General features: G+C 42.3%; 1 protein-coding gene across 2 annotated transcripts in view; it reads right to left on the reverse strand.

The window, feature by feature from the left end:
- SUFU (SUFU negative regulator of hedgehog signaling) overlaps positions 1-24,942 on the reverse strand; it is a 116,539-nt gene that overhangs the window by 42,622 nt on the left and 48,975 nt on the right. The window contains exons 4-8 of one of the 2 annotated variants that reach the window (XM_038409187.2): positions 17,405-17,547; positions 13,564-13,649; positions 11,262-11,334; positions 4,654-4,807; positions 2,792-2,903 (exon numbers count right to left, since the gene is read on the reverse strand). In XM_038409187.2, coding sequence (XP_038265115.1) covers positions 2,792-2,903; positions 4,654-4,807; positions 11,262-11,334; positions 13,564-13,649; positions 17,405-17,547 — 568 coding nt within the window. Of the gene's footprint in view, positions 1-2,791; positions 2,904-4,653; positions 4,811-11,261; positions 11,335-13,563; positions 13,650-17,404; positions 17,548-24,942 lie in introns of both variants that reach the window. The other variant, XM_038409185.2, reaches the window with a different exon arrangement.

A 24,942-nucleotide genomic window follows, 5' to 3' on the forward strand; every position in this document is an offset into this window, starting at 1 on the left:
GATCACACACTAGCCCCACCAGTGTAGTTTCTGAGGAGCCTCACAATATTCAGTGTATCTATCCTCAACACCCTTGTGAAGGAGGGCAGAGCTACTACCCCCATTCTACAGATGTGGAAACCGAGGCACAGAGAGGCTAAGGGTATGTCTACACAGCAAAGAAAAACCTGCAGCTGGCCCAGGCCAGCTGACTTGGGCTTGTGGGGCTGTTTCATTGCTGTGTAGACTTTGAGCACAGGCTCTCCCACCCTGCAGGGTCCTAGAGGCCATGCTCCAGCCCAAGCCCGGAAGTCTACACAGCAATGAAACAGCCTTGGAGCCTGAGCCCCACAAACCCAAGGCAGCTGGCACGGACACAGGTGTCTAGTTTCTGTATAGACATATCCTAAGTGACCTGCCCAAGGTCACACAGGAAGTGTGCAGAGAACCATGCACCCTGTCTTTCAACCTTACTGTCACTTAAAATACTTGCATAAAGACTGGATATTTGATTTTGTCCACACATGCAAAAAAATGGAACTGTTTTAGTATCAATGATGCTGAAGCTCTTCCCACCATCTAATCTAACACTGCTCAGAGTTCAAGGATACCCTACGATGGTCTCTTAGGGCAGGAAGTTGCCTAATCAGGTTGGTTTCTTTAGCCTTGTCTACACTGGGAAAATGTGTTAATACATTTTAACTAGCACAACAGTAAACACAACTGCCCCATGTCTTAATACATTTTAACTAGCACAATGGTAAATCTCATTTAACACATTTTTCAACACGAGTCATTTTCCCATGATAGAGAAGGCCTAGTCGAGATTTCACTATACTTTCTTCCACAAACATAGTGATGCGGTGGGAAAGCAGCATGAAGTATAAAGCTCCTCTTTATAAACCAACATCTAAGGTGACAGCAAGAATGGAAGACATGGGGGGAGCATATGGCTGTTTGATGTACGGGGGAGGGGAGGAGGGAGCTCTTTTAGCACTGAGGGTGCTAGCTATCAAAGTGACTCCAGGAAAAAGACACAGCATTCTAGAAGCATCTTCCCTTAATGAGATCCACTATTATGGAGAAATAGGATAGCTATCTGTTTCCAAAGTGGTAACTATAGACTGAGCAAAGCAACTTATTGATCTTTCAGCAAGCGAATCCTGGGAAGCAGTCATTCCCTATCTTTTTTAGCTTCAGGGAATTACTGATAAGATAAGGAAAAGAGATATGTTCATTACAGTGGGCACTGTCAAGGTCAGGAGGTTCCATATTTGATTCACCTTCCTCCTTGCCTTGAGCGGTTAAAAAAACATGTCAATATTTATGCAGGTGTTCCACCTCTCACCCTTGCTGAAGTCCCCCTCCAATGCTTCAGTGCTCTGTCTTCAGTAAAGCCCTGTTTATCTGATCCCTGAATGCCTGTCTTGTCTGAATTATAGCTGCCATCCAACATTAGTGCTTGTATGTCAGACACTTTCTCATACCGACAATGACCTCAAATGTTTTGTTGTCCCTGAAAAGTTGTCAGCATAGGAGTTGTACTGCCTATTTAATTCCATAGCAGTAGCACAGTACTCAGGAGCAAACCTATAACAGATGAGCATACAGGCATCACAGGGGAAGATTTTTGGTAAATTTCAACCTCCCAAGGAGCAGATGTGATAGCCAAATAGCATCTTATCCCACAAAGTAGTAAAAACAAAAACAACAAACACAACAACAACAAAAATTAAATTTCCATGGGACCACTCTTCATGGAGCAAGATGTTACTCAATATAAATAAAGATGTCAGAATCTGGCCCCATAGTATTGTTATACTGAATCTAAGAATGATTTTATAAATGAGGAAAAATCTCAAGTGCCTTTTTAAAAAACAGGGATGCCACATGTATTTCATGTTGGTTAATATTTATATAGCATCATGAATTAGCACAGTGCTTCACAGAGACCCTGTGACCCAAAAAGATTCGATCAGTCAAACAGGGAACAGAGAGGAAGAAACAGAAAAAAGGACGAGAGGACTAGAATGAAGTATTAAGAATGATATTACATTGGCTATGACACTTAAGAATGAAATAGCATAGGAATGGCAGCAAACAGTGGGAGGTGAAGGGAAAGGAGCAATTTGAAGGCCAGTCAGCATTTCTGACGCTATGGAAAAAGGAAGATTTCACGCTGACCTCTACTCTTTGGAGAAGGGAGGGAAAAAAGAAAGTGAGACCCTCCAGATACAATCATTCAAGGTAGGTAAACTGTGGTGCTCCTAGGCTTGACAGCATTGCTAAAAACAGTCTTCCTCCACTGCTCTCTCTCAGGGCAAACGGTACCAATGATAACTGAAAACAAGGTCTCAGGTTCAGTGAGTGGGGAAGCCCCCAAAAGGCAAAAATGCACGTGCTGCAGATGTCTGAGCAAGTAGGCCATTTGCCATGCACTGACCAACTCAGAAGTTGCATAGGAAAAAGATCTACAGTGTTATCTAGTCCAGCTAACTCTCTGGATGATACTGCAGCTTTGTTCCCTACAATACATTCTCCAGTGCTTTTTCCAGTCCAACTTCAAACAACTCAAGCTAAGGGGCTTCTTTTGGAACACTATCCCACAGTACAGGATATCTCTTTATTTACTACGGCATTAAACCACCCTGACAAATGCGTCTCCCTCTGCGTTTTTAGGCAGCAAGTACCCATTGTTACCCTTTTCCCTACTCCCGATGTAATGGTCCCACCAAGCCATAATCTTGTTTTCACTCTCAACTCTTCTACTCTCCCCTTTCCCCACATCTGAAGAGCACGGGATCCTACTTACGGTGCTCGATCATAGTTCAACCCATTCTGTCTTTGTGCGTTTATTGGAGGTAGAACAGGTTTGCTGTTAATCTCAAGCCCTCTCCGCAGAGTCTCCCTGATTTGCTCTGTATCTGCAAAGAGAGTTTGTTTGAACATGATTTAGTGCATGCGCGCACAACCTCCCCCCGCCCCCCAAAAACACCTGCTAATGAAAACCTGAGGGAGCCAGCTTCTTTTGGAGTCTGTTTCTATAAAAGGTATTTGACTGCGCTCACCCCCTTTTCCTGGGTGCAGAAAGAGGTGCTCTCCATGACACCTCAGGCTTATGAAGTGATTTCACTGCAGTCAGTTTCAATTCTTCTATTTTGGTGCCCCCAATGTATATCCAACCTTCCAGCAAGGAAGAATGGAGCCTTTGGTAAGAAGTCATCCAGAGGGGGCAATGTTAAGCAATTAGGTATCTCATCCACCCCTTTTCATAGGAAAAAGTTCTCCCAGAATCGCCTGAATTCAAGACACATCTAACTCTTTGATGCTAAGAATTTTCCAAACCAGGTGACAATGGAAGTTTCTCTCTATCAGATTAAACATGACTCCCTAAACTTCTATATTTGGCTTTGCAAGCCTGTCAGTTAATTTAAACACACTCGTGAGTGGGCTCCAAGAAAGAAATGAACTGAACTGAATTTTACACAGGCAAAAGTTCAGCCTGAAACTTAATTTTCACATTTAGCTTCAAATACACATTCAGTGCAGTCCTTAACCTTTACATTTTTTCAATAATGTCTGACAGACAAATACATTACAGGAAATTTGCATGCAAGCTTTACTAAGAAGCTCCCCCTACTTTTGTGAAAGGTTGGAGTGAAATACTCTACATAAAGCATTTCATAATCATCTGAAGGGCATAACATAAATATGACTTTGTATAGATGTCCCAGATTTCTCATTTGGGAGACTGGGGAGACAGGGGGAATTGGTGTCTTATGTACTATGACTTACATACCCCCAAATGCATCCGATGAAGTGAGCTGTAGCTCACGAAAGCTTATGCTCAAATAAATGTGTTAGTCTCTAAGGTGCCACAAGTCCTCCTTTCCTTTTTGCGAATACAGACTAACATGGCTGCTACTCTGATACTCCCAAGACTGCATTTTTCAGTTAAAAAAATGGAAGACAAGAAAAATATTAATTGATGATGGTTTCTGTAGACATAATTACTTGCTTTTAATGTCAACTCCTCCTATAACAGACTTCCACACATTTTATTGTAATAAATCTATATGTATTTGAAAGATCTCATTTAAACAGGACTTAAATTACACACATTCATGTGTGCACCACATCAACCCCATATGTAACCCAAAATACCACCTCACTATAAGGAGGAACCTCCAAATGTTCTCAGCCTATTCTCCAGAGCCCCTTATTTACAGGTACCATTTGAGTTATTGTTGCGACAAGCAACGTCAGTCCAAGTTGATAGCTAATACTTGAAAACATTATATTAGAATTAGAGCCAGGCGGGAAACATGACTATTTTGCACAGGTGTCTGATGAACCTTTTTGGTTTCATGTCACATGGCCTTGCTTCCCGAGTTTTACTCTGGAGTTTCAGATTGGAATTAACCGCAAAACAAAGCTAAACTCAGACAGACAGTCACCTGAAACAATAAATTCCCTCCTTCTCTGAAGAGGGTGACGTTGAGCAGGGTTGGGGTCTGTAATGTACCCGAAGATTGGACACAACGTTAATGTGAACTTTCAAGCTCTACAGAATAGTCCTAAGGCTATGCAAACCAAATGCTTCAAGTACATGGGGAATATCTTTTTTTTGGGGGGTGGGGGGGCAGGGCTGGGAGACACACAACTGACTCTTACCTTTCCCAGACAGCCGTCGTGGCTGCGTTCCAATGCAAATGCTTCTACTATCTTCGTCGTCCTCTGGGGGCCGGCTCAGATCATCCCAGGCACATTTGGCGCTCACTCCACTCAGGTTCGAGCCATCTGTCTCAATCCCTTTATCGACTCTCTCCTGCTTGAAAAGATCCAAAGAGCCATGACTTTTTTGGGTGTGGTTTGGATCTAAGCAGCTGTTAGCAGCACAGTCTTGCAGTTCACCTGTTACCAGCTGAGTGCAAAACAGCTTCTTTCCAAATCAGCTCCTGGGTGACTAAAGCTATGACCTCTGACAGGCTTCTAAGACCCAAAGCACAAGAGTGGATATACTATCTCTCTGCAAAATGACCAGATTACTTCCACTCTTCATTCAATTCTTAACCTTGTATCAATGTTACAAACTACAGATAAACTCAATGAATATAGAAATGAGCAATTACTTTTTGTGCAATGTTCTCTGAGATTTTGCATAACATGCCCTTTAATTACAAACACATGAATGCCCTGCACCTCTGGAGTTAGAATTTCCCAGCACACAAGAGACTACTCTGATGAGTATGTCCACATCTGACTTTTTGGATGTCAGATAATAAGTGCTGACTATCACTACTGTACGTTCTTAGATACCAAAAGTTTTCCAGGACACACACATTTGTTGCTAGCAATGTTCAGACTTTGAGCCGCAGCGAAAAATTTAAGTGTAGGCCTACCTAGTGAAGGAACTATTTTTAGTCTGGATTTCCAGCTTTCACCACTAGGGGATGCTGTTAAGCTAAACCACTTTAAGGTTGAAATACAGAGATGAACTCAGCTTCTATTCATTGGTTTCAGAGTAGCAGCCGTGTTAGTCTGTATTCTCAAAAAGAAAAGGAGTACTTGTGGCACCTTAGAGACTAACAAATTTATTAGAGCATAAGCTTTCGTGAGCTACAGCTCAAGTGAGCTGTAGCTCACGAAAGCTTATGCTCTAATAAATTTGTTAGTCTCTAAGGTGCCACAAGTACTCCTTTTCTTCTATTCATTGTATGCATTTGAATGCAAGTGTGGAGCTTTCTTCCTGGTTTCAATGCGTACATTGTAAAAGTGAGAGTTTTGTCTGCTCCAGCGATGTTTTAAATAGAGTTCTTGCTTCAGTGTACTGACTCAAGCATGCTTGGATTTTAGATGTTCTGAACTTGGTTTTTCAGTCATCAGATTTTAATGACAGGTTTCAGAACAGCAGCCGTGTTAGTCTGTATTCGAAAAAAGAAAAGGAGTACTTGTGAGCTGTAGCTCACGAAAGCGTACGCTCAAATAAATTTGTTAGTCTCTAAGGTGCCACAAGTACAAATTTTAATGGAAACTTACATGCAGTATTTGTATCCTCAGAGTTTCCAGATTCTCAGTGCAAGCCTCTTCGCCATTGCAGTGGTTTAAAAGGCTGACTCCAAGCTAAAGTAAACATCAACCACCAGCGTTTCTGTCCAGTTTTACATTGCATTACCTATGTACCCTATCCTCACCTTCAGAGGTACCTCAAGTTTAATGTCTGCAATTACCAAAATTCCTGCTTATGTTGTGAGGTCCCTGCATGCTCTGGACTGGTGACACAAGGAGCGGGGCTAGGAGCCAGCTCAAGAGGGTGAAGGTCATTCTATTTATAGGCAAAACTGATGCCATCTCCAAGGGTTCCACTAAACCAGTGCAAATTTCTCAGCACTGAATAAAGTCAGGTTCACCCTTCCCTTGCTAGCATCCTTCAGTGGTGCTACCAATGTGTCTGCTTCAATGCATACCTCAAGGACATTTCATGTGAAGCAACTTCAGACATTCAGTGAAAGAATGGTTCTCCAAGTGGTACATACACACTCTAGTATCAGCAATGACGACTCCTTATCTCTACCTTAAGAGCTCAATCCTGCTAGGTGCTTAGCGTACTCAACTCCCATTGACTTCCATGGGAGTCTTGGGAGCACTTCGCATTTGCAACTCCCATAACAAGAAGCGTCTCTGCTAATCCCTGATGTACCTCTGTCACCCACACACACCGGCATATGCTGTAACCTACAAAGCAGCGTGGACTGCTCTTGTGATTGTGAGATGGATTCAGAGCAGTTCAAGATCCACACAGCTCAGCCAGAGGCAACCAACACTGCTGAGTAAATAGCTGTCATCTTAGGGCCAAGTTCAGCCCCGGCTTAACTAGGCACAATTCTCATCGACTTCAAACAGGAAGCATGTCTGCTTATGCCCGGGCTGCATTTGGTTCCAAGGCTGGCTAACAGACAGTTGTCTAGAAGAGGTTGGGAACCACTGTGCTAAAGACAAACCTCCCCCTCCCACACAAGATAATGCAATCTAAACACACGCTAGACCCCTCACTAGTTACTGAGCAGCTGGGCATTACCAGCTCTCAGGAAAGTGGGGAGGTTTTTTCCTGAGAAACATTTCCAATCACTGTCACCACACAGTACAACTTCAGCCTCCACACCCCCATTCTGAGCATGCAGCTCTCTGAGGCCCACCACTCTCTGTATGTGTCTTCGTGCCACACATTAAGCATTAGCCTGGCATGGTACACAACACAGCAGCAGCTGCTTATACCTGTGCAGCCGTGTGCAGAACCTCTGGTCTGCAGTATAGCTGGGAACGTACATTCATCTGCTTCTGTATGCACCTGGATAGGACAGGAGCAGGAGAAGCAGAGGTTGTGGAGTGTTTATACCCAAATAGATCAATGACAAACAGATCAGGGAAAGCACAGTCAGAGCCTCAATTTGTCATGGCTGACTTGCATGTCAGGAAGTTTGGTTCCCAACCCCAACCACACACTTTTACTTAGAACCTCTATGAACAAACATGTGGGCACTAGAGGGCACCATTGTGCAAAGAATAGTCTAGCACAAATAAAATTCTTCTTTTAAGAACCTGATTGATTTTCAGTGTCCTAAAACCCCAGGGGTTTGATCTGTGCTCACTCTGTAACCAATTGGTTAGTATATTACTCTCAAGCCTCCCCAGGAAAGGGGGTGAAGGAGCTTGGGGGAATATTTTGGGGAAACAGGGACTCTAAGTGGCCTTTTTCCTGGATTTTTGTCAAAATCACTTGGTGGTGGCAGCAATACAGTCCAAGGACAAGGAAAGGAAAGGATTTGTGCCTTGGGGAAATTTTAACCTAAGCTGGTAGAAATAAGTTTAGGGGGTCTTTCATGCGGGTCCCACATCCCCAGAGTTCAGAGTGGGGAGGGAACCCTGTGGAATGCACAGAGAGGTAGAAACTAAATATACAGACAAACTTTTAAAAGTAGGGGTCAAATCTTGCTAGCTGGAGTGGAAGAACAAAAACAATACCAAGGTATAACCATATGCCCATACCTCAGGCTGTGACCTTTTCAGATCTTGTCAGCCCTGATCAGCACTTCATGGGAGGCCAGGATAAAAGGGTGCTGGAAGAAGGGGAGTTAGTGACTCAGGAAAGTGGCATTCTACCCTTCACCCTATCAAGTTAATACTGAACCAACACTCCAGTTTGGGGTTAACCGTGATGAGTGCTGTGGACTATGTAAAGTGTAAAAATGAAATCCACTTGGGCTCATTCAACATCCCATTGCATTTCCCGTAAGAGTAGGGGTGTTAATCTATGCCTTGGCCCGATTCCTGTTTGGTTCATTTCATCCTGCCTTTATTCTCTGTATATTCTAATGAAAAAGGATTCTTTACAATCTGCCATAAGCTTCTGTGTAGTGTTGTTTTCACTGTTAAACATCTATGTTTCAGCCTTGCATTTCCATGGTAGGAGATTATGCATCTTTCAAGGTTTTGTATTAGTGCCCGCCACTGTCGAATCTGAGCACCAAAAACCACAAATTTGTTGGATTTATAGAATTATGTTTCTGTCAGATTTTGATTAGTATTTTAAATGTACGTGCCCCTGGGGAGAAAAAAAATTAATAGAATTTGATTTTACTATACAAGCTTTCACATTAAAGATATTGAATAGTTACGTAGGACAATTAGACACAGATGTATGGACCATAAGACAAATGGAATAGCCAGCGTAAAACCTGTTATATTGGGCCAAATGTTGAATTCTTTTCGAAGGCAAAATTCTTACTGATGTCAAAGAAACACAGAATTGTTCATTTGAATTGGATCTATGGCCCAGCTCGTCCAGTATCACGTCTCTGACAGTGGCCAGTACCAGATGCTTCAGAGGAAGGTGCATCAGGGTCTTTTCCTGATCTCTAGTAGTTAGATTGACTTAAACCCTGAAGCCTGAGGTTTAACCCTTCCAAATTTTGTTTTATACCAACTTTCTTGAAATCCATGTATCAGAGGGGTAGCCGAGTTAATCTGTATCCACAAAAACAATGAGAAGCCTGGTGGCACCTTAAAGACTAACAGATTTATTTGGGCATAAGCTTTCGTGGGTAAAAAACCCACTTTTTCAGATGCATGGAATGAAAATTGCAGATTCAGGCATAAATATATATTGGCACATGAAGAGAAGGGAATTATCTTACAAGTAGTGGATGTGGTCCACTGCCAATAATTGATGAGGAGGTGTCAATACCAAGAGAAGGAAAATTGCTTTTGTAGTGAGCCAGCCACTCCTAGTCCCTAGTCAAGCCCAAATTAATGGTGTTAAATTTGCAAATGAATTGTAACTCCGCAGTTTCTCTTTGAAGTCTGCTTTTGAAGTTTTTTTTGGATGAAGAATGGCTACTTTTAAATCTGTTATTTAATATCCAGAGCGATTGAAGTGTTCTCCTACTAGCTTTTATATGTTACCATTCCTAATGTCTGATTTGTGTCCATTTATCCTTTTACGTAGAGACTGTCCAGTTTGGCCATTGTACATGGCAGAGGGGCATTGCTGGCATATATCACATTAGTAGATGTGCAGGTGAATGAACCAATGATGGTGTGGCTGGTGTGGTTGATCCTATGATGGTATCACTAGAGTAGATATGGGGATTGAGAAGGCAACAGGGTTTGTTTCAGGGATTGGTTCCTGGGTTAGTGTTTTTGTGGTGTGGTGTGTAGTTGCTGGTGAGTGTTTGCTTCAGGTTGGGGGGCTGTCTAAGTGAGGACTGGCCTGCCTCCCAAGGCCTGTGAGAGTGGGGGATCGTTTTCCAGGATAGGTTATAGATTGTTGATGATGCGCTGGAGAGGTTTTAGCTGGGGGCTGTACGTGATGGCCAGTGGTGTTCTGTTATTTTCCTTGTTGGGCCTGTCCTGTAGTAGGTGACTTTCTGGGTACCTCTCTTGCTTTGTCAATCTGTTTCTTCACTTCTCCAGGTGGGTATTGTAGTTTTAAGAATGCATGAAATCCATGTCCAATTTTGTTTTGTATCTTACTAAATTCCTCAATGCACCTCAATGACTTCCTGCAGCAATGAGTTCCACAACCAATCATGTGCGAGAGTTTCTTTTATTAGTTTTGAATTTCTTACACTGAAATTTAATTGAATGTCCCCTTGTTCTTGTGTTACAAAACAGAGATAAGAAGTTCCTGATCCATATTCTCTATACTATGTGGATTGTATACTTCTATCCCCTCTTATTCATCCCCTAACTAAGATAAAAATTCCCAATTTTTCAATTTCTTCACATACGAGTTTCTCCACACCCTTGATCAGTCTTATTTCACTTGGGGGGTAGGAGGGATAGCTCAGTAGGTTGAGCACTGGCCTGCTAAACCCAGGGTTGTGAGTTCAATCTTGAGAGGGCCATTTAGGGATCTGGGGCAAAAATTGGGGATTGGTCCTGCTTTGAGAAGGGGGTTGGACTAGATGACCTCCTGAGGTCCCTTCCAACCCTGATATTCTATGATTACCTTTTTTTGACTCTTTCTGGTTCTGCAATACCCTTTTTGAGATGGGATGACAGTACTGTCCACACCACTGATTCACATCAAGGCATTGTAATATTTTCCACTCTTCCTTAGGTATCCTAACATCTTGTTTGCTTCCCCCCTCCCAAAAAAGCTGCATATTGAGTAGAGGACTTCAATGAGCTGTCTACAATAACATCCTCTCTCTTTCCTGAGCTGACAACTTAATTAGAATCCTGTAAGGTGGGAGAATTTTTTTACCAAGACAGTACTCTGACAAACTGAGTAAGGACTTCAGGATTTGGCCCTTCATCAACAACTGTAGCACCTTTTATCTTGAAGGATCCTAAAGCAGTGTTTCTCAACAACCGGCCTGTGGACCAGCACTGGTCCCCAAGATCTCCCTGATACACTTTAGGAAGGTAGCAAGCCGGTCCCTGGTATCAAAAAGCTTGAGAAACACTGTCCTAGAGCATTTTACAGCAGTGCTTAAAGGAATCAATTCATTCAAGGCTGAAATGCAGCCATCTCTCAGGTGGAATGCAGCAGTTCAATAATGCACAGCAACACTAAACAGATATATTCGATTTTGTGCCTGGCAACAATTGATCGTAAGAACTACTTTTCCTGAGAGGGAACGTTAATGAGAACACAGGAATTATCCCTAACTAAGAAGTGCTGTGGGAAGATCCACTTGAACAAGTAGTTCAACTTCACAGAAAATCAAAGGGACTACCAACAAAAGGGCGGACACATTTACTAACTAAAGACATACTTGCAGATGTGGATCAATCTCAAATATGGTCTCTCCTCTTCGCATATCTGTTATCAGCCACGGGCCTCCAGCTCTACAAAGAAAGAAAAGCAGTGAACCAAAGTTACTCACCCTCATCAGGAGTTCCCCCCCGTTATGGTGCTTAATCGGGACAGGTGCCTGGACGAAACAGGTAATGGAGGGTTTGTCTTTTAAAAACCAGCTAGAAGCCCCACCTCCATACGGGCTGCTTGTAAGACCCAGAGTGCCAAGTGATCCTTTAAATCCACGATTACATAATGAAAGTTCATTACACTGCATGACCTGGTTACTGCATGGTTGTGCTCAACACTGCTCAGCCTTGAATTGGAGACTCTCTTCTATTCCTGAATTCTGCTGAAGTTTTCCAAAGTTCACAGCTGCTGCACAGTTCAGGAAGACAGTTAATATGGTTTGAGCCCATTTACATTGCAAGACTGAATTAAGTTTTAGCCTTGCTAAGCCCTGTAACCAAATAAAATTTCAGTGTTTACACAGAGGCTAAATTTAACAAGATCAGTGCCCAGATTGACAAAAATATTTAGGTGCCTATTTGAATCCTTAGATGACTAAATACCTTTGTCAATCCAGTCCTAGATCAGTAGAGTCACATTCAGTATCGTAACTAGCTTTCTACCATGGCTAATGTTCCTACATTTTGCCTGGTTAGTATCCACTGTGCACATAAATGGTTCAGAGCAGCCTTAGCGTTTGTTAGCAATGAGAGTCGAAAGGCTCAACACCTCTCCTAGCAGAGGTGATGGGAGACAGTTTATTGCAAAAAGAGGCATCCTGAATTTTCACATTGGGTCACAAGCAGCATAGATGGTCTACATCAGTTTAGAGCTGTATTTTTTAACTGATTTACTCAAATTGATGCAAAAGCTCATTAGCTCATTGAATAAGTTATCGCAATCAAACATTTCTTCTTGCCTTAGATGTTCACCTTACACTTTCCTTATACACTAGATGTTAAAATGGCAACAATTAGTATTTCATATTTCCTGATATGTATTCGTGATCACTGGTTTATCTGATCACTTTGGGATTGACAGTTAACTGCAAAGATGCTATTCGCTGCAATCCCTGCAAATTGGGATAATCAGGAATTGCATCTGCAGTAACTAAAATCAAGGCAGCTTTTGGCTTCAAAACATTTGTATTTCTTGGTTTTTGCTCTACCCTTGGAGATGTATTTGAAAGAAATGCCCATTCTAGTAGAGCTGGTCAAAGAATTGCACTCTTTGTTTTGTCTTTTTGAGTATTTAAAAAGGAGAATGAAACAGCTCCACTCAGACTTTGAGCAGTCAGGGTCAGACACTGTTTCAGTGGAAAAAGGCTTGCATCCATGCTAAAGTTTTCCTCCCTAGGGCATCCTCAAGGACTGTCTGCACCTGTGCTGAGAGGAAGGGTTCAGAATGAAAGAGATATCCGCCTAATTCTGGACTGTCCCAGAAATCTAGGCTGGATTTTAGAAAATAAAGCATGTTGCTGGGGCTTTGTCGAGGAGTTTAATGGAGCTCTGGTGTGTGCATGCAAAAACATTTAATATTACACCTTTTGAACTATTACTGCACCGCAACACCCTCCTCGCCTTTAAAGATACAAGAAAAACATTTGAATAAAACATCTCGTGATGTGTATCCTAGCAAGCAAATAGTTTAACCGTGATCTGTTGCTAATTCTCATATCAGACAACTTTTAAAACCACATCTTTCTTTGCCCAACACTGACTTTGTTTTTTGCAAGAGGGAAATTCTACAAAACCAGTCTTACTAGGAAAATAAGTACCATTCCTCGTGTGAATAGCCCAGCTGATCGGACTCAATAGGTCAATTCTAGAGATGCTGTCCAAACTTTGCTAGTACTCTAGCAAACTAGGCTCCTTCCCTCGCTTATTTTGAGCTGTATTAAAAGGTCACTTCAGTAAATTATTCTGGCTTAGCACCTGGCTCTTTTAGGAAGAGCTAATGAGAAAATGCCACAGGCATAAGAGGAAGGAAATTAAAAGTTGAATATCTCATTCTACTCTATTCTGAACGAGAGTATTCTCACATGCATTAATAGCCATCTCAGTCTCTGCACATAAGGAAAGAGTTGCACTGAGCTCCCGCCTCCCACCAAGTACGTTTAAACAAACAAACAAACAAAATCTACAAGTTACAAATAAAAAAACAAGGGACAGCACTGCCTCCTGTTAGGCACCATTTCTGCCAAGCTGCTTGGGCTGATAAGCATTTATGAGCTCTTGCTTCAGAAGTCAGGGTGGGGGTGCTGTACTTACACAGGCACAGTCCGAAGCAGCTCCAAGATCCCCTGTCCATTCCACTGCTGTGCTGCATGCAGCTCCTCAGTGCAAACCCCAACGATCTAGAGCAAGAACAAATGGACTAAGCACAATGCAACAGGTGCAAACGTACCAAGTGCCAATGGAATGAGTGTTGGCTGGGTAAGATACGGGGCCACGAGGCTGTTCCTTTAAGTTAGCTGGAGCTATAAAACAAGCCTGGGCTTGTACAGAAGAACTACTGTGCAGCCCTTTAAGCTGTTGTCTACATGAGCCCTGCTGGTCCCATCTATCTATTCCTTTCTCTGTGCTGTGCACTGAGCACATTACTACATACTTGGATCTTGCCAGTGTAGAGGGGACCAAACTGTGCACGAGCCCAGCAAAGACAAAGGTTTAGTAAAGTTCACAATATGGTTATAACAATTTGGTCTATGCACTACGGCCCCAACACGGTAAGCGGATGGACAGGAGCAATGGTTCAGGTGCACAAGACACCCTCCTCCCTCATTTGCTTTAGCAGCTTCAACTAGGTTCAAGGAACAATGCCATGAAGGAAAGTTCAGGCACTCGCGGACTCAAGGCAGATTCAGTTTGCTGACTGGCTAAATCTCAATTGGCATCATAAAATGTAGCTAATTATCCACTGCATGATGTACTCCTCACTGCAGGGGAAGTGGAAAACTCTCCCCGCCCCCCGATTAAAGTGTTTGCCTTCCAACACGGGAATTGCCACACTGGATCAGACCATAGGTCCATCTCACAGTGGCTGTATCCGTCGCCTCAGATGAAAAAACGGGAAACCTTTTAGTGGAGATCAGAGTAGCAGCCGTGTTGGTCTGTATTCGCAAAAAAGAAAAGGAGTACTTGTGGCACCTTAGAGACTAACAAATTTATTTGAGCGAAAGCTTTCGTGAGCTACGGCTCACTTCATCGGATGCATTCAGTGGAAAATACAGTGGAGCCCCACTGTATTTTCCACCTAATGCATCCGATGAAGTGAGCCGTAGCTCACGAAAGCTTACGCTCAAATAAATTTGTTAGTCTCTAAGGTGCCACAAGTACTCCTTTTCTTTTTAGTGGAGAGTTATGGAACAGCCATCTGTGATGGGGTTTACAGACCCCACACAAAGACTAAGGGAGTGATGGAGCAGTACTGGGCCAAGATGGCCCCGTCCAAATGGAGGACTTGCTTAAAAGGGGACGCTGACAGTCAAGCGGGGGTGAGTGAAAGGGACACTGTCTGCAGGGAGGAAGCCAGTTCACAGCTTCTGGGACAAAGCAATGCACAGGAAAGGGTCTGGTCTATGGGTAAGGCCCAACCAGGAAGATACAGGCCTGCCCCTCTTCTCCCCTTCCACCCTGCTCCCTGCTGAGGGAGAATAACTGGACACTAACAAGAGAGCTGGGGAATACTCAGTTGACTGGCTGAGCTGCTGGGACGTACTGGGAGCTCTTGCAGCAGGGCGGGGAGGAAGGAGGGAAGAGGGCTGTGACCACAACCCGAACCAAAGAGAGAGCAGGAAAGTAGAAACAGCTCAGGGAGGCTAGTCAGGTGCACCAGGAAGGGGTGATGGACAATCCACACCTCCCCGCTCCGGGCCCTGGGGTGAGACCTGGAGGAGTGGGGTGAGGGAGGCTTGGGTCCCTCTATCTTTCCCCTCCCTGAGTCTGGCTGGGAGAAACCAGGGAGCACCAGTGAATTACAGACTAACTCAGCTGCCAAGCCTGCAGTCTGCCCAGCAAAGCCATCCAAGGGCTTTGGGGACAGCTGAGCCACAGCCTGCTGGCCCCCGACTGAGGCTGCTATACCACCCCATAGGAGCAGTTTTCTCCTGACCCCTGTCATGTAGTGGTTGGCTTATGCCTTCAAAAAGAAAGTTATTTTAAGGCTGCAAGCCTTCACCTTCTCTGCAAGCATACAATTTATGTTTTTTATGCTATTAAGCTCTTGGCTAAAATCTCTTGTGGTGTGGGGTTCCATGGGCTAATTGATAAAAGGAAACATGGGGCACAATTTTAAATTTGGTGCCTTTCAAACTTCTCCTTGCTCTTATATAATGAAAATATGACAAATGGGGTGCTTAATTTGCCTTCCGTATAAGTAAATATCAATACCGATAGAGATCCATGTGAATAACTACCAGTGCCGGTACGTATCATCGTAGAGCTCCGTCTTCTGTGACTGGCCCATACAGAGTTGCACTCCCTCCGTGTTCCCCTAGAGCCCCATTTCCCCTCTCCATGCGCAACCTGAATTACCCCCATGGCCCCCGCCCCTCCGTTTCAACATGCCCCTCCTACATGCCCTACGACAATCAAGCTTTAAAATAGAAAAATATCTGATTAATTTCTTCATTTTCATGATCATTTTTTTTTCCTCATGGATCAAAATAAAACAACAATAAACCATCATACAAATGAAGGGGGGGGGGGAATAAATGTTTTAATTGGGAATAGGATTGGAGAGCTAGGATCCATGAATGTAGGGAACCGGGCTGTGTACTACAGAAGGGATAGGGACTGCAGAGCAGTGAAGAGCAAGGAGTCAGCTAGGAGCTCCATTGCTTCGCCTTGCTCCCCTGCCTCCATCTCACCCATGACCTTCTTATTGATTCCCCCATTATCTATCCCTTCCCCAGCCATTCTTCCTCTTATATAGTAAAGCCCCAAAGTCAAGTCTTAATCTGACAGACTTCCTCAGGCCCATCACATGGGAACTCCCTGCTGATGAACTTAAGAGAGAGTCAGTGCCTTTGCAGCAGAGTTGCAAGGTGTGGGTCTCTGATTTCATAGGCTTCAACTCTAGGCTTCTCTTGGTCTCATCCTTGACCCCCTCCCCCTGTTACTAGTAGGGGATATGACAGGAAGGAAGAGAGCTCTTCCTACAGGAGAAGCTGCTCCCTGTGGCATGGGAACAATTAAAGCAGCTGGTGGATCTGAGCAGCAGCTAGTTTTACTGGCATAGCTCAGTTAGGATCTCCTGAATAAGGGTAATAACCCTTTCAATTAAAAAAAATTCATAAGTGATCTAAGATGTGAGCGAGATACACGTTTGGGAAAGGGGAAGATTGTCATTAGCTAGACCCCACAGAAATGAGATTCAGGGCTATGTTTCAAGGAGTCTTTTTTAAAAAAAAAGTTTCTTCTGCACATCAATACTTTTCTTAAACGTTAGTTTGTTAGATGGAAACTTTCACTGGCCTCCGAAGAGTGTTTTGTATCAGATTTGCAGACTAGAATTCAACCATTAAGTATGCAATTAAAATTCAACCAACAAGCATCTCCTGCTCTAAGTGCAAATCTCAATGCAACCTTAACTATGGTGCCACCTACTGACACTCCCATAATATTTTAGATATAATTTAGGTCACCAGCATAAGCAAAGCATATTTTGTGGAAGTATTTTTGCTCACTAGGTTTTATTTTCCCATTCATTTTCCAAGTTTAATTGGACCAAATACATATTATAGTTCATTCAGCACCTGGCTGCATTTCAGTGGGTCGAACTACTTTTCTATCTGCCACAGAAAGGACACAGCTCCACTCCTGATCTGAGAACTAGAGTGCAGGGGATGATACCTCCTGGTTATAAGCAAAAGAAGAGTGAAAACCCAGGTAAATCCCTATCTTAAAGCCTGCTGTGACTCCTCAGTGACAAAACCTCTGGATCATTAATGCTGCAAGAAGAAAGGTGGAAATCAGACAAATAATCATTAAGCAGAAAATGCTGCAGAATAGTGCTATTTATCATCAGGGACGAGCGTGAGGTCAGCTCTGTACGGTAAGTATTAGTTCCCAGAAAACAATAACCGGAACAGCCATTACTTTTCTATACCTGTAGGAAATTAACAACCCCAAAAGGGGTCTGTACTGGTTGCATTTGAGGATCTTCAGTCAGCAACATATGCTGGATTCTTGATTCACTGTTGTCCAAAGGACTGTGCCATGACACATGGTCGCCACTACAGAAGGTATTTTCTGTGGAGGGAGAAAAAAAAAACAGATATTTAGTAATAAAACAGCTGCCAGTATCCACCCATGCTGGGTCTTTGAATTGTCTGCAGGCACTTATCCTTAGAGAAGGAAGGTTATCTAGCTAACATTAAGACATTTGAATTTACAACTTAAAATTGATCTGTTTTTGATCACAGACCTGCAAGCACAGTGCTCCGGACTGACTACCACCACCACTAAGAGCATTTCTCTTGCTTCCACCTATTATTATAATCCATTTAAAATTTCTCTTGGAAGGACATAGTAATGAGAATATAATACATAAAGGCATCATCTAGCTATATTTTATGATTACTGAATGGCAAATCATGGCCATAATGAAGAAAAGATGCTAAATGACAGATGAAGTTTATCATCTGCAGAAGTTCATAAATAGGCTGTTACAAGTCTGGCAGGAAAGCTAAAATTATTTTCTCCCGCAACTACGTTTTAACTACTCTGGTGCTACAATTTGAATAGCAGAGTGCTCTCTGACCTCACTCCACAATGGTGGAAAAGCCTCTAGATGGCTATAAACATCACTCTATGCTGGGATAACTGCAACAGATTAGGATCCAGAAATTCCTCCTTACCCTTCCCTGCTATGAGTGTGTGACAATTTCTCTCCTCTCCTGCTCAAACAGAAGAGGAGAAAGAGAGAAGATTAGCTCCATGCACTGTATCTGGCAGCTGTTAGGCAAGGTATTCCAGGGGAGTGGCACAATGGAACCTGTTTATATTGGAGAGAAACTTCACTGTAAAGGTGTGATGCTTGCGACAACCAGAGTGAAGTACCCTGAAATGCAATGACACAACTCAGACATTTTCACTTCAATATAAGCAGGTTCCCCTGTGAATGCCACCAGAGATAATTCTGTAAATTTTGTAAACTGAGAACCCTGTGTTTGGTTCTCTTCTTCATCGCATGCTTGTTGTTCTTGGTAGGTACTAATTAACATTCCAGAGACCAAATTCTGTCCTCTAACGCAAATATGGGGTTTCCAATCTAGTCAGTGGATATGGGCACTGTGTGCATGCCTCTGAAATCACAGTTTATCACACTGCCTTTCCTTTCTGTAGGAATGTTTTATAAAGCCAGCTGTCTCAAAAGGTGGGGAGTCTGTTGTCCTCACAAGGGAATGGTCTCATGTCACAGTTGTACCAGAGGTGAGAGGAAGCATTTTCCTTTAAAATTCACACAGAACACTAATCCTGCAGAAAGGAAAATGTGAATGGGTTGTGTAAAGTACTGTTCCATCTGGGATACTGCCTATGGCATCAGAGCGTGATCCCATTTAGAATAGGCGTGTTGTCTGTTCTGAAGTTCTCACCCCCACTATTAACACGCACACTTTTCTGTACTATTTGTGGTATCCCCTCCATACTGCACCCTCCAGCTGCATGACCACCAGTCTGGAACATTTCCTTTTAAATAAATATCTATGTGACTGACTTCTCAATTCTTATTCACTAAGCAGTTCTGCTTACTTCTATGGCACTCTTTGGGTGGGTATGAATTAATCCTGTTGAGTAAAGGATGTTTGCCTGTAACTGTGTCATCAACTAACATTAGACAATGAGAGATTGAAGAGCTCTGGACTAATTTACTGTGGCAATGCTTAGTTTCTCCACCAGAAAGAAAAGGAGTACTTGTGGCACCTTAGAGACTAACACATTTATTAGAGCATAAGCAAAATTTCCACCAAATGCATCCGATGAAGTGAGCTGTAGCTCACGAAAGCTTATGCTCTAATAAATGTGTTAGTCTCTAAGGTGCCACAAGTACTCCTTTTCTTTTTGCGAATACAGACTAACACGGCTGCTACTCTGAAACCTTTCTCCACCAGATGTCCCCACTGTTTATTCGAAAGTTAGAAGTCATCTTTTACAGCTGCATTTCTTGGAGAGCGCTGATTTGATTAAAAAAATCAAAATAAACTCCAAGTGCCAAGGGCAACTTGGCCAGAGAGGTTGGGTGTGGAACAAATGTGCTGTAATAAGCAAGGGAAAAGATTTCATATGTTAAAACTAGAGAAGAAAAAATGCATCGGATAAGAGCTGCTTAAAAATCGTTGAACACTGCACACGATAAATTAAACGCCTTGAGCTCTTCAACTGAAGGGAATGAGGGACACACATTTTAGTGCACGGCTCTGATACCCCTTTCTTTTAGGGTTACTGAGACAACAAGAAGATTGTAAAATAAAAAGCAAGAAAGATTTCCAAGCATCAAAATTCAGTATGTTTATTTTTAAACTATAACTTGAAACAGTGTTTACAATTTCATGAAAGATCCTTCCAATATTTTCCAGTGAGCCAGCCTATTAACTGAGATCCGGCCGATTAACAAATTTTTTTAATGATAAAAGCCTTTTGGTCACAGTTTTCAGGCATTAAACAAAGCCACAAAAGAGCTCATTCTTGGGCCCTGTCTTTATGCCACAAGATTTTGCACATCAAATGCTCACTCAATTCTATGCTGATCGATCGCTAAGTTTCACTGCTGGTGTTGCTTCTCCTGGGAAATCCCAGTCCATTTAGAGCAGGTTTTCAAATGCAAATGTCTCTGCTGGAAACCCACCTGTTTATGTCTATTCGAATGCTGAACACTTAGAAAATGTTTCTCTCACACACACACACCCCACAAAATTCACATTGACTGCTCAATTAAACCACAAAAAACCTAATGTGCAAATAACATGATCCCCAGTTTAAACCCACAAGAGCCAGGAAATTCAGAGTTTAGCCGTAAAACTCTGCTTTTAATTTACTGCACTGTAAATGTAGCCCATGAGAGATGAGCTCTTGTACAGAAACTACTGCTATACCTAGGCAAGTTTGAATTAGAGAAGTTTCAACAGCATGAGCCAAGAAATTATAGGAGCAAAATAGGGCCAGATACACTATCTAGGTCCACTTCCTCGTGTAGAGGTAACAGCTGACACGACTGACCTTCTCCCCGGGCCCCCTTCAAATTTACCACACTTCTGAAAGAGTGAAAGAACAATGGAAGTCTTTATTTGTGCGAGTTTAAGATGGACAAAAAACCCTAGGAACCCCAAAGCTTGTTTATAAAAGATTCTCCAATTAAAAATTAAATTAGATTAAACAAACTAAGTTTTGGCACAACCACGGTTGCATCGGAGCACTCCCTACCACCCAAAACCTTAAAAGCATGGAAATAAGACGTTAAAGGAAAAGTCCCCTGCATTGTTTGCCCCCCTTCAAATGGCCTATAATCCCATTGATGAGACACTCCAACACTTCATAAGGCTTCTCTCCCCTCTCCCAAGGCATGCCAAAAATGTGATGTGTACGCCAGCTTCATGAAGTGTGCATACTCACGCAAAACCAAGTGGGAACAGGCCACGGGCACTAGTCCAGGTAAATGGGAAGCACACCTGGTGCCGTGGGAGAAACATCTTTCCTGCCCAAATGTGAAGTGAACAATGCATCCGATGAAGTGAGCTGTAGCTCACGAAAGCTTATGCTCTAATAAATTTGTTAGTCTCTAAGGGGCCACAAGTACTCCTTTTCTTTTTGCGAATACAGACTAACACGGCTGCTACTCTGAAACAAATGTGAAGTGTTTGTGAATTGTGGCATGCTCGAGGGGGCTGCCTCAGAGAATCAGAAACCTTCGGGAAGGGACCTTGGAAAGGTCATCTACTCCAGCCTCCCACCCTGAGGCAGGACCAAGTAGAAGAGTAAGGGAGCTGACCGTATACCTGCTCCTTTGGAGTGAACAGCATCTTCCGGCTACAGTGCACGTCCATTGTTCCCACACTATGGGAATCAGTGTACAGACGCAGAAATTTATAGTCTCCAAACTCATTTTTAGGATCTTTAGTTTGTACTCAACTACATCTCTAAGAACGTTTTCTCAAGCTGGCTCTCACTAGACTCCCTCTCTCTGCCAATTTTTGTGATTCTGCAGCCACCACTTCCTATTCTTTACACATTTCTCTCCATACTAGTGCGTGACAGACTTACACAGCGGGACAACATCTATATAGGAAGTGCTGGCAAATGCATAGAATACTGCAAAAAAAAGATTTTCATAGGTGTTATAAGCTACAGTAGGCAAATTTTCAGAAATAAGTGAATTGTTTGGTAAATCATTGATACCTCTTAGGCAGGGGTTGTCATGTCCTTGTAGCTTTTCTAGAAGCTTCCTATGGTCATAACGGTCATTATACTGCACCCATTGGCATGATATCTAGCCCCTCTGATGTGCTCTGTCATGGTTCCCTCTTAACCATTGACAGGCTATGCAGATTAGCATTATTTAGATATACTTTTTCCTGTTAGGATTTTTTGTAGTCAGCAGTTGCAAAAAAAAAACGAACAAACCACACATTTGAAATCACCCTAAGGGGTTCTTTCTTACATCAGTTTTGTTTACACACACATCCTAACAATGCAAAATGTAAGAAATATTTATTTGGCGCTGGAACCTAAACCTGAATGATAGATGGAGGGGTTTATAACAAAAGTGGGGAGAAGTTACCACAAAGCAAACATCTCCTTAACTACCACCACAAGTGAGGAAGCCATCAATCACAGGACAGTAATACTAGCACCGAAAGCTAGGATCATGGTGGGATTGTGGTTTCTTCTTTGACCTTACACTTTAACTCTGCCCTTACAGGAAGCTAGCAAGAGCCCTGTTGTGCCGAGAGGAAATAATTTTATATAGCAGGTGAGGAATTTGATCTGCACTTGCAGCAAGAATATTTTACTTAACAGATTGTCCTGTCAGTTGGGAAGAAGCCAGCTGGAATGTTCACGCCCCAGGAGATTTTCTGGAGGCATTTTTTTTTTTGAGGGGGGGGTTAAATGGAGGAAAGCATCATTGGTTGGCACAACAGTGTAAGGTATGCCAATTGTGTGGAGCAGGGGTTCAGTGAGCTATGAAACCATAAGACACAGATGGGAAGGAGGGCGGGGGGATAGGACTCATAAGACCAAACTTTAAAGCAAGACTGTTTTTTCTCCCAGTAATTCTAATTGTACATGCAACACACTAGAGATTACCTTAGGTACAAGTAAAGACGGATGGGGATGGAGGAGTGTTCCAAATGCTCTGTTCTCTGCCAGCACTATATGTTTTAAGCATGTTATTCAACTCCTCTGACACACCAAAAACAGCTAATTTACAAAAGAAATGTATTTAACTTTTTTTTTTTTTTAAAAAAAAAAAAGCAAAACTAAAGTAACCAGAAAACTTCAAAAAAAAGTCTCTTTAAGGATGTATCAATCAAATCTGCGCACTTAGAACAAAGCACAGAAAGGGTGCTGGGAGTTAGCTAAATGGAAAGCTATGGCACAGGCCCGAAATACTTTGCACTGGCAGGTGGATTTGAATAATGAATGGGAACTGGAAAGAAAACATTTATTTAAAACTGGAACCAACATTAAAATGTTCATGTTTTGTGGATCTCGGAAATTCCTGAGAAAGCATTTAACAGAATAATTTAAGCCAGGCTGGAATGTGCTCAATTTCTATTAGGTATTTGTATGGACTAGAGCTGATTGAAAGTGTTTGATACAATGTTTATTCTGACAGAAATCATCAATTCTATGAAATCAAACACTATCAATTAAAATTTTTGATAGGAAATTAATCAAAACATTTTATTTCAGTAAAGTCAAAAATCTCATTTCAACTTTATAATACAATATAAAAATCAAAATGTTTTGATTATATAATAGTTTGAATGTTTCAATTTTTGTATCATCAATATTGATACATTTCAATACGGTACAAACAACATATATTTCACAAAAAATTCAGAGAGTTCTACTTTTCATCCCAATTGGGACAAAGCAAAAGTTTTGAAATCTCTATTACCTTTTTTGACCAGCTCAGTGTTTATGTTTTGTAATGTCTTTAAGACAATAATGCCAGATCTACCCCATCTTTCCCTAAATCCACGGCTTTAAAAGATCAGTACCAACTGGCTTTTACAGCCCACATTAAGCAATTGAACCCCCTTCTTGGAATAGGTTTCAGAGTAGCAGCCGTGTTTGTATTCTGTATTCGCAAAAAGAAAAGGAGTACTTGTGGCACCTTAGAGACTAACAAATTATGCTCTAATAAATTTGTTAGTCTCTAAGGTGCCACAAGTACTCCTTTTCTTCTTGGAATAGTGGTCATAATTCAGGGGTTTGGTTGTCCTACAGACACTGTCTAGCAGCTCCACAGCTAGAGCTGGGAACATAATTCACAGGGAACTGTTCCACACCTTTGTTTTTTTGCCCTTGTTCATTAATTGTCCTTGAAGAAAATTGTGATTTTTCTCCAATATATGTTATTTGAAATTAGCCACAATTTTACAGGCTATTTTAATGCCAATAGAAACAATTCAAAGTCACAACTGTGGCCTGGTGATATTTTGCGAACAGTTTGTTGAACATATTCAACATTTAAGAGGTGCAGTTCTAAGAAAGAAACAGATCAGGTCGTTTCAAGTTTGCTTTTCCACACCCATTCTTCAGGATCTCCTTAAAAGTCTGCCATTTCCACAAACCTTCCGGTTAGTAAACCTTTTCACTAGAATATTCACATAAAAGTACAAAAGGAGAGCAAATTCAGCTGGTGCAAAACAAGTGAATCGAAAACTTGTCAGCATAATCTAACAAAAAGCTTTAGAAAAATTTAAAAAAAAAAGTGTGGTCAGGTGCTTTACACAGAGAAAGTTTCAATCCAGGGAAATAGATTTCTACCCTGCCCTCTCTCCCCCGCAATCTCTTCTCAGCCACCTTCTCTTAGGAGTTTTAGATTGAGAGCTGCAACATGATTAGCAGCTAGGCACTAAGGATACACAAAATCTCTCATTGCAATTAGTTGAGCTGTCCATTGCATTCAAATCAGTAACTGCCTCCTGCCAAGTCAATTTAATAATGCCAGCCTTGTAGTACTGCTTGTCATCAGGTGATACTGTTGCAAGGAGACTGAAAAGTGTAATTGGCAGCTAGATCTTGGGAAAGCTGCTGGGATAGTTTATAATGTAGTTCTTTTAAGAAGTTGGTGCTTCGAAGCAAGTCAAATGTTTGTCCGCGACCTGAACATTACTCACGGCAATAACTTTTATGGTCAAAGCTACTGCTTAATCAGATACAAAACAGAAATGTCACATTCTGCATTTTATTGTTCCTCAATGACAGCCCCCTGTTGAGGGGCTGATACACCCTGTCACTCTCTGGGGGCGGGGGAGAGGTGCATTACAGCCCGATGGTTGAGTCTGTAGGGCTGCCCCCAGTCCTTGGCTGTGTGGCCCTGGGGCCTTAGCTCGTAGTCCAGCCCTTGTGCTCAGGGCTGTGTGGTATAGCAGCCAGAGACAGCAATACGGCTCTTGCGTTCAGGGCAGTGCAGCC

Source organism: Dermochelys coriacea, chromosome 7, assembly GCF_009764565.3.
Source record: "Dermochelys coriacea isolate rDerCor1 chromosome 7, rDerCor1.pri.v4, whole genome shotgun sequence".
NCBI classification, from domain to species: Eukaryota; Metazoa; Chordata; order Testudines; family Dermochelyidae; genus Dermochelys; species Dermochelys coriacea.